The sequence below is a fragment of the Melozone crissalis genome, unplaced genomic scaffold (genome assembly GCF_028551555.1).
Source record: "Melozone crissalis strain CALT ecotype California unplaced genomic scaffold, PUWL_Pcris_2 ptg000004l_1, whole genome shotgun sequence".
Taxonomy (NCBI): Eukaryota; Metazoa; Chordata; class Aves; order Passeriformes; family Passerellidae; genus Melozone; species Melozone crissalis.
Window position 1 is genome coordinate 42,514,105 of NW_026535782.1, and position 11,578 is coordinate 42,525,682.

Below are 11,578 nucleotides of genomic sequence, written 5' to 3' on the forward strand. Positions count from 1 at the left end.
GATAAAACCATTTTGTCCACAACCACTTCCACTCACCAAACACTGCTGCAGCAGGCGAGGCTGGAGCTCTAGCCACCCCCACCTCCCTCTGGAATGCCTTCCCCGCACCAGTGGAGCTGTGTTGATGCTGCTGAACACCCTGCATTCCTCCAGCCTCCAGCAGTGCCAGGCACCGCAGCTCACTGAGCCCATCTTTCCACCCAGCGAGAGCTGCAAGCTCCTCCTGGCTTCATTCCACCAAGTGCCAGTCCTGCTCAGTTAACCTTCGGCAGTCCCGCAGGGGAGGCGAGCCAGGGACATCAGTGCAAGGGCTCTGTGCACCCTCTGGAAACTGCTCTGGCAGATGGAAACAAAGCAGCAGCATATTCACAGACCTGAGAACAGCCTGTAACCACTGGAGTGTTTCAGATGATACAGATATGCATTAAAAAATCTGTAATTCTGACATGCCAAGCAGATATTAAAATACCAGCAACACGCTGGATTTTTTTGCTATGCTATGAACTAGAATTGATCATGGAGATACCTGCCAGGGTTCTCATGTTGTGTATCACATCCACCTGAGCACTTCCTGGGAAAGATTTGGGCTTTGGATAGAAAGAAAGTAGGGCAGTTGCTGTTGACTGATATGCTTACTGTGCTGCTGTTAGCAAATACACAGAAGGAAAAGTGCCAGCCCTAAAATCAAAAAGGAGCAGATTCTGCTTGATATGAACACAGCTCCCCATGGGCTGCTGCAATGCAGTGGCATCTCAATCCTTTAATTTCTTAATGATATGGCTGCCTCAAATCCTCCAGAACTGGAGACAGTGAGCTCCTAGCATCCATAACACCAACGCCAGCAGCTAGGCAGCCAACAGGAATTGCTCTTTTAATCTCACTGTGCTGCCTGTACTGCCCGAGTTACTTTGTGATGGGAAACAGAGTTTACTTTTGAGCAGTATCTAGGACACTGGAAACCTGACCCTCATTCAAACACAGAATATAATGCAACAAAGGCTAATTATTCCCTTTGTTTAAACAGAATCACACACAGAGCCAAACTGGACAGCTAGGACACCTCTCTGGAAAGGAATGAGAGAGAGAGGTACAAAGAGGCAGATGGTGCATCTGAAACACACTTTGTGTAGCTTTCTATTACACATGCAGGTTTTCCTCTTGCACCTGTTTCTACCACTCAAACAGCAAACTATTTAAAGATGGCAAAAGGAGAGAGGCTGGGGAGGGATGTGATTCATTCTTTGCATTCTCTTACACAATACTTGCAGGTCCTTGATTCCCTTTTACATGACTTGTTTTCAACTTTTTTCCCCATTTTTCAAGGCACTACAAATTTGCAGCTGGAGAGCAGGGAAAATTTGCATTTAAAGGGTTTTAATAAATTAAAGGCCCTTAGGGAGTTTTCCAGAGAAACTGAACTCAATTAAATTAAGGGCCAGGTCTCGGGCATCACTTCTGCTGAAATAAAACACATCCTCCAGCAAGGACATTTCATCAGATGGCTAGTTAATATTGGTTCAATGTTTACAAAAATTCTCCCCTCTCCTTTAAAAACATGACAATTCACTTTGGAGCATTTCTACTCCATAGCAACTAAAATAAAATAGAGGGGAGGAAAGGCAAAAAAGTAACCTTCTAAGAATGTAACTACAACTCAGGTCTATTCACTGTATGGGGTAAAAGCTGAAGGAACAGCATTAGCTTACATCTCTTTCCAAAATCCTGTGAAGACACTGTAGAACAGCTCATTTTTTCCTGTCAATCAGTTCTGCAGCCTTTCCCATTTGCTGTGCAGGGTGAATGTACAGAGCACCTAAACAGATCTGCTCTCTATTGTTACCTGCAACATGGACCAACAAGAGCATCAAGCCAAGAGCAGCTGCCCATGTCTCTAGATGCAGTTATATTCTTATACAGAGGAAAAATAAATGAGTACAAATGCTCATCAGGAAAATTCCACTAATTTATTAGATGCCTTGTCCTTTGTAGGATAGTTTGAGCCAAACAAGTCTGCATATTTAAATACAAAATACCTTCTGAGTCACAGGAGATTCCAGAAATGCCAGAACTCTGAGCTCCCCTCCCTCAACATAGAGAATAATCTCTCCCACCCACTTCTCTGCCCAGGCCTGCAGAGCATCCACATTAGGGTCTCTGGCCCATCTTCTTCAATGTTCGGTTCAGCTGGAATTAGAGAAAGCCAAGGTCAGAAAAATACACAGTGATTGATACACATTGCTGCTCCCCTCAGCAGACCTTATCCAAGGCTCTTAACTCCTTCCCCTCCAACTGTCTGACAAGAGAGCTCTCGAGCTCTCACAGTGTGTCAAGCAAAAGGGGAATGAGTAGAACTCTCTCCTTTCCAAGCTAGCAGAGGAAGATGTGGGGAGAAGAGAGGATGCAAACTTGTAGCAGCAGTATCACAACCCTCTATTAAGTCCCCAAATCTCAGAATTTTGCCCTCTGAGTTTCCAGTGCAGAACAACCTCCCCTGGGAGAGTGGAGACAGAATGTCACCTCTTGGCCAAGCTCAGTGCTGAAGCCATCTATGCTCCAGAAATCTCTGAGGCCATTTTCTAGAGCTATAGTTATGAAGTTAGAGATATGGTTTTGGTTGTGTTACTTACAGGGACACATTTATCTAGAGACAATGGAATCAGCATTCCTGAATAGTAAAACTGTCCTCCTTTTCCACTGTGGCTCAACTGAGTACTTCTCACAAAAACATACCATTCCTCAAAGGTCAGCAGCTGCTGCTTGGAACACCTGCCTTTGCCTAGTGCCTTGTAGAGCCAGAGCTAAGTCCAGCATGGAATTACACAGCTGTCTTACACAAGTGTGGACCCTCGAGGGCCTGCACAGCCCAGTGGCTGCCCCATGTTTCCTACAGAGCCACACAGCTTCTCCTGCCCAGGCCTCACCTCCTCAAACTTGTGGATCTGGCGGATGAAGAAGTCCCCGTAGCGTCGGGCGACCTTTGTGTCTGCAATATGGATCATGTCCTGGGAAGAGAACAGGATGAGATTAGGAAAAGGACCATGTTACTAGCAGGGAGACAGCAAGAACTGCCAAACATAAAAGATCAACCTAAGGGTCTTCACCCCAGCCATGGTTCAGCACCACACATACCTGACCTGTGCTAGTCCCACAGCACCCATCCAGCTCTCCTTGGGCTGCCTTCCCTCATACCTTTGTCTGGGATGGGTCCCCCATTCACGTTGTATTTGCTTCCCACATTCTTACAAACTGGTTTTGTCTTCCTTCCAGCAGTTTGACAGTTCCAACCCCAGTTCATGCTTCCCTCTTTTCAGTCATGCTATATGCCCACGACAGCTCGGCTGAGACACGGCATGAGACCTTGCAAGAGGAGGTCTGCTACAAGGACCAAGAACACAGAGTAACCTGATCTCCTTCCTAGCAAGAAACCTAATGGTTACTGCTGTCTTCTTTGACTACAGTCCTACAAGACTCCTTGCTATGCCTCCTGCTGCTGGAGCTCCAGGGCAGATGGCAACAGCTCCACACCTTGTGTTTAGATTCCTCCTAGAGCAGCCACAACTAAATGCTGTTCCAGTGCAAAGCAGACCTGTAACATGACCAAGCAACATCTCTGCTTTGTCAAACAAAGGAGAGATGGGGGGGACACCAAAAGGACAATCCCACCTGACACACAAATAGCAGCACTATCTGTCACTCAATTATCACCTCCCAGAACACTGACAAGCAGCTCCCTGTGTCCTGGGGAAGTGTTTGTTTTCTAGGTATGTTGACTGACAAAGCTGCCTGTGATATTCTATCACTCTTCTTCCACTGACACTCTTTTCGTGCGGGGCTAGAACTTCATCGTGGGCAGGCAAGCTCTATAAATGGCAAAGGATGAAAGAATGTCTCCCACAGAATGGAACAAAACTAGGTGCTGCCTATTCCAAAATTTCCTGGGTCAAAGAATTTTGCAGGCAGTAAGTGGCAGATACCAACCTTGTCAATATAGAAGTCAACCTCAGAGGCAGACTGGAACTCTCCATCCAGGGCAGATATGCCACTGGTCCATACCAGGTTCTTCATCTTGTGCTTGAAGACGAGCAGCTGGATACGGAACTCCTGCTCTGTGAGGTCTAAGAAGCCGGCCAGCTTCGCCACAGGCATGGTGGTGTAGAGCTTGAGGAAGCTACGGATGGTTGAGAGCTGGGCCTGCTGCTGAACTTCATCAGCGAAGACCTTGAGCTGCTGCAGGAAGGGCTCCTTGTGGTAGTTGGGGTGCACGTTGTCATAATTGGGCACCACAGGGGAGAGGAACTTGGGGCAAGCGTAACTGAAGAGCTCCTCGTAGACCTGGGCGTCGCCCTTCTGCATGCGCAGCATCTTGTCCCCGTACTTCTCGCGCAGCTGCAGGTGGATGCTCTCATCGATGCGCATGGGGTACATGGTGAGCGCGATGGCCAGCAGCGCGTGCATCTGCTCGTTCTGCTTGTTGATCTGACACAGACAGGAGAGACACCCTGTCAGCGCCACGGCGTGCTCAGGCTTTAGGGTGCCCAAGGGAGCTGGCAGCTGCACTTTGTACAGGAAGATCCTTTACACAAAGCACTGATGGCTCTAATGCTCAAGGGGGACAGCACAAAGAAGCAGTGCCTCTGGGCAAAGCAAATGGATGAACGACACACCAAGGCTCTTAGAAATAAAAGAGAGGGTGGGCAAGAGGAAGGTGCAGAGTAAATGCATCCAGAGCCACACAGCACCCAGAGGGCCAGAAATACGTTTGACTGCTTTGGTACAAGAACATGCAGAGAAGGGAAGGCAGATAGTTTAACAACCATCTTTTGGCAAGGGACAGTTGTCAGGGAGGTCAGTGAAGGAAAGACTGAGAAAGAAGATTTATATGAGTGTGGGATGAAATGGACAGCTGTGTGGCTGAAACAGACATAACCAACTTTTTGAAGTGTTGTGGAATTAAGACTGTCGGGATTTGGCTAAATAAAGAGTTAGGAATTAATCATAAGGATAAAAAGGAGACAGCAGGTAAAACAGGCACCAAAATCAGGAGGTAAGATAGCTTAGATAAAGAGAAAGGAGCTTTGCTACAGCCAAATCTTTATGACTATCAGATAATGGAAATTCATCTGACAATGGCAGCAACCTGAAGTGCAGCACTGGACTAGGAACACAACTAAGTCTGAAGAAGGAAGCATCGACAAGAGTATCATCAGCAGCTCATACTCATTAACAATGCTGCCTAGAGCTAGAGTGCAGATGGACCTGGGACAACAGTATAGGAAACACCCAAAGTAAGTAACATAGCTAAGAGAAAATATTGTCACCCATGGCAAAGGAGTTCAGAGGATCCCCAGTCATCATCACCAGCAAAGTCCAGGATAATAAAGCTGAACTGTTAGACACAAGCTACCAGGTGATAGAGGAGGGACAGGAAAGAAGACAGTGGTTTTTCCTTTGGGGAAGTGTAGTCTATTTTATCTCTTACCATCTCATACTTGTAGGTTGTCCTCTGAAACATGCTCTTTGTCCTCTGGATGTAGAGGAGGATGTTGGCAAAGACACGGATGGCATCCTGGTAACGCCGCATCATGAGGTAAGCGAAGCCCACATAGTAATAGGTGGTCACCTGGCACTCAGGCACCCGGGAGTACATGCTCTGAGAAGGAAGAAATAACATGCTATGTTAGGGGAAGCAATCCACACTGCTTGTTAGCCACAATTCAGCCACCTCTGCTTTCAATCCCATCCCAAATACAGAAAAGAAAGGGTTAATTCAGTATACTTCACCTCCCACCCATCCCTGCAGCAGTTTCCTCACTGTTTTATTAGATCATCCCATTTCCTATGTTTTCCAGTTTCAGCTTCCTGCAAGGAGAGGACTCTTGCTTTGTGCCTAACATTGCTCTGCTCAGTTCCCTTTCCCCCTGTTTCACTCCACATCCTGTGCCAGACAGCACATACGTAGATCTGTGCCAAGCCTTGGCCCAAACCCATTGCAGCTGAACTTTTCTTAGCCACAAGCAGCATTCAATTCTAAGGCAAAAACAGCCCAGGTGGGAGCAGGCACAGTGAGAACAGAAGTCAAAAATACAAGAAAGAGTCACTGGCAAAAGTAAGAATGGTGTGTTCAGGTAGTTACCACTACACTACCACTTGCAGTTCCAGCAGTATTCTCTGTAGCAACACTGCATTGCACAACACAGCAAACCTCCTAAAAAACTGGGCAACTGTGCTGCAAGAGCATCAGGCATTATCATATGGCTTGATTTAATGCCAAAGCTTTAGCTCTGCCCAGCCACAAACTCCTGACAACTACAGCAGATACAAACAGTTCCTCGGCTAGAAGTTTCAGTACAGCAATTTTTCACCAGCATGCTTCAACAGAGGCATTTGGAAGACTGTAAAAGAAGAGTTAAAACATGTAGTATTACCTTCTTGTTGAGCTCAATGTTCTCCAGCACCTTGATGGCTTGGTAGTAATCTCCCAGCAGAGAGTGCAGACGCAGCAGCCCAACCAGGCTGAAGTAGCCCAGCATCTTGTACAGGGAGTGGCGCCCATATTCACCAGCCACACTTTCAGGGTCACCTAGGGAAAAAAGGAACCACAATGCCATCCTCCAAGGAAGCAAGCTTCCCTTTCAGTATTTTCTGTTTAAAACAAAGGGAGCAAGGCCTGAAATGTAATCACTGGTACTTCACACCTAAGGCCAACAGAACCAGTTCCCAGCCAATCCATCCACTGATTATGGGTTTGATCCAGCTCCCAAAGTTAAGCAGCTTGGGTCAAATCAAAGTAAGGCAGCACAGACACCAATGCTGCTTGGCACCTCCCAAAGCTCACCTCCACTTGTATAGACCTCCAGCTGTCGGTTAATGTTGGATTTGTCAACCAGAGAGTGCAGCACATTAAGGACACTGTGGACATTCCAGATCTTGGGGTTGGAACGAAGGAAATCAATTTCCTCTTCAGACTTCTTGGCTGTTTTACAACGGTACTGGCTGAAAGACTGGAACTACAGGAAAAAGCAGATATTCAGTGATGAGCAGCTTGTCTAGAGATGCTCAGGTAAGTGCACTAAGCTTACAATTGCTCACACAAATGCATTACAAGAAACTACAAGTTGCATGGAAAAAAAGAAGTTTCACATGAGATCACATGGAAATCAAAACGGCAGATTATATCACCTTTAAAGCACCTAAAAGAATTATACAGCACAGAGGGTAAAGGCCAGGAGACAGACTGAAGCAGAAAAGGATCTCCTAAGCAATTAGGAAAGGCAACTAAACACAAATTTGCTGTCTGGTAGAAAGGAGAATGACCAAATTATAAGACGTGTTTGCATACACGCATCTTTTCCCCTTATATGCACACATCCTTTTTGTTCTCAAGATTGACCAGACAACACTTGAGGAATTCCAGGCAGCTCTACAATAAAAAGTTACAGAGAAGAGAATATATTCTCTAAAGACAAAAACCAATAGCATTTGAGATCTGTACTGCTGCACTCAGAACAGTAAGTGGAAAAATATTTCTTAATGTCAAGATCTCAGACAATTACTCCAAATCAGGTCATCAATCTCTCAGTGCACACATAAAGGCCCTACTGACTAAGAAAGACAGAAATTTTGTTCTGAAAGAGAAATAGGCCCAAAAGTTCAGGACTCCCCAAAGAGCATCCTGTAACTTAAAAATCTGTATGTTTACAACTACTTCATCCACCTGGTAACAAAAGAGTAACAGTGATTTCCAAAGATTTTCCACCTGCAATGGTACCCTTGCTATGGAAATCACACCAAAGGAAGGGATGGAAAATTTCTACAACTAATAAAGGCAAGGCCACCTCAAAATAGCCCAGTGTTATAATCACATACCTGGTATATGAACTCATCAATGATATCCCAGAGCCACTGGTTGGGCAGTTCCAGAGGAGCGGGGCCATCAGCATCTGCAGGAGAACAGATGAGAGGGTTAATACCCTTTAAATTAAAGAACACAGAATTTCCCTGAAATGGGAGATGGAGCAGCAGATGAATGAAGCTTTCAGCAGGGCTGAGATGCAGCTTTGACTACCTCAAGTGCCTTCACTTTCAAAGACTATGAACATGCACAGGGTTAATCTCTGGAGTGTGACTGCTCAGCAGCATCAGCTCTCAGAAGCTGCACAGAGACTGCAGGGGTTTATCCTAACTGATCCATTCTCCACATGAGGCTTGGCAGGGAGTCACAAACATTAACATTTGCTCCAAGGGGAGTGAACAACAGTTAACAGTCATGAAACACTGCAGGTTTTCTTTACCTTACTGTTTCATTTTACTTTTTAATAAAGATAGGTGAAGCAGTTCTCAGCAAGACAGAAAGCTAAGTAAGTTTTATTCTTTACAGTATTTCAGAAAGCACTGTAAACTATTTCTGCTTTTTGTGATTTTAAATCCATGGATGTAAATTGCTCTTCATTCAACAAACATGCAGAGAGCTTACAGACTACCTTTCCCTCTATTATTTATAAACAAACACGTTGCAGTTCTTTTGACCCTTTCTTCAGCTCTTCCCTCTCCAGCTGATCTTTCTCTCCAAAAGTCACAAACCAGAAATTAATTGCAGCAACTCACTGAGGATGTAGTTGAAGAGATTGCAGTAATTGTAATAGGACTCAAATCTCTGCTCCAGCGTGGGCCCCCCCTGCAAAGAGAAGTCAGCAGAGTCTGCTTCAAATCAAGCAGGGCAGGAGGGAGTTCATGGGCAACAGCATAAGAAGGACAGTCACAGTAGTAGAGGATCTAGTTCAGGAGTGCTAGAGGCAGTATTCAACCAGCACACCCACCAACATCACCCAGAAAACCAGAAATTGTAGCACTGTTGTCCCACAAAACAGGGATGACTTTTCCTATGCAGACAGCTTCTCCCAGGATGTCAAACCTCCTGTGAATGTTCTGCATTAACCTTCCCTGTTCCCCTCTACTGCTCAGATTAAGAGCTTCCCATTACCTTCACCAGCTTTCCTTCCTTCTGTGCTCATGAGAATTCCTAATAGATCAACAATTCTGTTTCTGGACATCATTTCTAAGCACTTGACCTACTGGTTCTTGTTTCAGCTGGAGACACTGAGTCTGAGAACCATGAACAGCACAGCCTGAGAAACCAGTTTCTCCTGTTGAAGCCTGGCTTGGGCTAACACAGCAGCCTTTTAACAGTGCCCATTTCTCCACCCCCTGGTCCACAGTAAAACTGCAGGTATTACTTATTTACCCATAAGTCATGCACGTATTGAGATTTTTTTCTTTAAGAACTAAATACTATGACTTTCACACTGATCGAAGAGGCTTTAAAAAAGGCAGTTTGTTTTCCTTCACAGAGCATTATTCCTTTCATTTCCTTCTCCTCCATCCTTTATGGTATCCACATTTCCCTTTTCACAAGGCACTCCGATTCCATGTGAGGTTTTTCATGACAAATAATGCACCTTCCTCTTGTGACACCCCTTCTCACTGCCTGCTCATTTGAAGAGGAGCCACAAAGAACCACACATAAGCAATAAAAAGGAAAATTCAGTTACCTTCCAACACCCCCTTCTTCCCTTACTCACTAACCATCACATTTGCTGTTAGCAACAAAGAGCCTCCTGAACACTCAGATCCAGTCTCCTGATTCATCTGAGCTAGCAGAGAAACCTGCACACTCACCACCACCAAGCTTGGACAGCTAATGAGCCTCAAATAGACAGTCAAGTCTTTCTTGCTTTTCAGCAATCAGTGAATCCTTACTAAACAAAAGCAAAAAATTTAAGCTTCCCTAAAATCAAGGTGACTTAAAGCTCATTAACCCATCCAATTTTGCCTTGCAAAGATTAGGGGACCACTGATACTGTAGTGGCAGCAAGACTTGTCAAGTTTGCTGGCACAGAGAAGGCAGCATGACACCCACAAGAAGACACAGGGCCAACACTCACGCTGACTTTGGCGTAGATGTGCCTGTAGTACAGCTCCTTGTATAGGATCAGGAAAACTGCATCTGGAAAAGACCACAGAGGAGCACATTAGCAAGCCACAAGGCCTGAGAGCCTCCTGCCACAACAATGAAAGGGGGCACAAAAAGACACTTTGCTCAAGTCTGACTTCTTGCCAGGCATCTGCTGAAGGAGCTGCCAGAGTGAACAAAGGTGACTGACTCAGACAGCAACAACTGTGTGCACCTGCTAACTCAGGATCAGGAGGGATTCAGCTCCTTCTCTCCCTGAGAACCCGAGGGAAAGTGGAAGACTCACCATTTCCAACCTGAGGAGCAATGGCCTCAGCCTCTGGCCAGGGAGTGTTCTTAAAAAACCTTTCTGTCAGTTTTGTCCAGCTGAAAAACAGACACACATGTGGTATGAAAAGCCACGTCTCACTCAGTATGACAGTGCTGGAGTCAGAGATAACAACAGAAAAAGGCATTGGACTTGATGAAAGCTGAAGGCATGACATACCCCTGACAGTAGGTCCAATGTTGAAGCAAATTATGAGAATCACAAACTAAGCAGTGAGACTGTAATTTATCTCCCAGGCACAAAACAGACATGAATGTTACTTCCACATTCCCTTTATGTCGAGCTGACACAGCTACAAGCAGGAATGCAAGTAGCTGTTGGGAAGGGACACAAAAGTTACACCTGACAGCTTTCTGCAAACTGCCTGACTAGCCCTCTCTGAGAGCCCTCTCTGCAGCCTCCCTTCCTGTTAGGCCAGGCCTGACATCTCCCTTCAGACAGACCACAACTCCTGTATACTCACATTAGCCTCATGGACTGGAAATACCTAGGAGTTTTTTTCCCCCAGTAACCAAACCAAACCTGTTTCAGGGAAAGCCCAAGTTTGGAACAGCAAAGGTAGTGAGCCCTTCCTTTTAACAGCATCACAGTTAAAATAGTGATTTCCATCTGCTGAAGAATAGTATTGTACCTGTTCTCATAAATGTCCTGGATCTCGTACACCTTCTGGTCAATAACATCACTGGAAACACGGCTGGCCTGGAGCTCGTACACCTTCTGGTCAATGAGATCTGACACCGTCTTGTGAAAATACTGGATGAAGTTTTTGATCACTTCGGGGATCACCTGGTAGGTCTGCTGTTCGTACTGGCGCTCGTAGGCCAGGTCCTGCTTGGGGTCTCCTGCGGAGAAGGAGGTGCAGTGAGGCAGCGGCCGCACGGCCCGGCCCGGCCCCACAGACCCGGGGGGGCGCCGGCGGGCCCGGGACGCGCGTGGGGCCCTCACACTCACCCGTGTGCATATCATAGTCGTTGGAGTACGCGTAGGGGTCGTAGGCAGCCTGTGGGGAGAGGGCGGCAGTGAGTCCCCGCGAACAGCCGGACCCAGACCCAGACCCAGACCCGACCCCCGCGCCCCCGGCGCCCCGGCCGCACCTCGTTGTCGTAGTCCTCCCCTGGGTAGGCCATGGCGGCGGCGCGGCACGGAAAGGGCTCCGGCCGGAAACGCGGGACTGGCGCGGCGCGGGCACAGGGGCGGGGCGGGCGGGGAGGAGGATGAGCCTCTCTATTGGCTAAAGCAACTGCCTGTCTTCAGCCTGCTCAGCCGCCACGGGCCGGCCG

At 46.7% G+C, this 11,578-nt stretch overlaps 1 protein-coding gene across 1 annotated transcript; it reads right to left on the reverse strand.

Annotated features, from left to right (window-relative positions):
- Nucleotides 1–1,944: 1,944 nt before the first annotated feature.
- On the reverse strand, nt 1,945–11,474 carry EIF3L (eukaryotic translation initiation factor 3 subunit L). The gene is made up of 13 exons (XM_054273120.1): nt 11,393–11,474; nt 11,250–11,298; nt 10,930–11,140; nt 10,257–10,336; nt 9,942–10,003; nt 8,605–8,674; nt 7,867–7,940; nt 6,836–7,007; nt 6,426–6,580; nt 5,480–5,650; nt 3,979–4,476; nt 2,922–3,002; nt 1,945–2,184 (listed from the first exon to the last, which is right to left on the reverse strand). The coding sequence occupies exons 1-13, from the start codon at nt 11,423–11,425 to the stop codon at nt 2,146–2,148; spliced, it is 1,695 nt and encodes a 564-aa protein (XP_054129095.1). The 5' UTR covers nt 11,426–11,474; the 3' UTR covers nt 1,945–2,145.
- Between the last annotated feature and the right edge of the window lie 104 nt (nt 11,475–11,578).

Coding starts and splice junctions, on each gene's coding strand:
- EIF3L (XM_054273120.1), bottom strand. CDS start 11,425: ATGGCCTACCCAGGGGAGGACTACGACAACGAG. Junction 10,337..10,929: donor CAGGACATTTATGAGAACAG/GTACAATACTAT, acceptor TCTGTTTTTCAG/CTGGACAAAACTGACAGAAA. Junction 4,477..5,479: donor CAACCTACAAGTATGAGATG/GTAAGAGATAAA, acceptor TGTCTGTGTCAG/ATCAACAAGCAGAACGAGCA.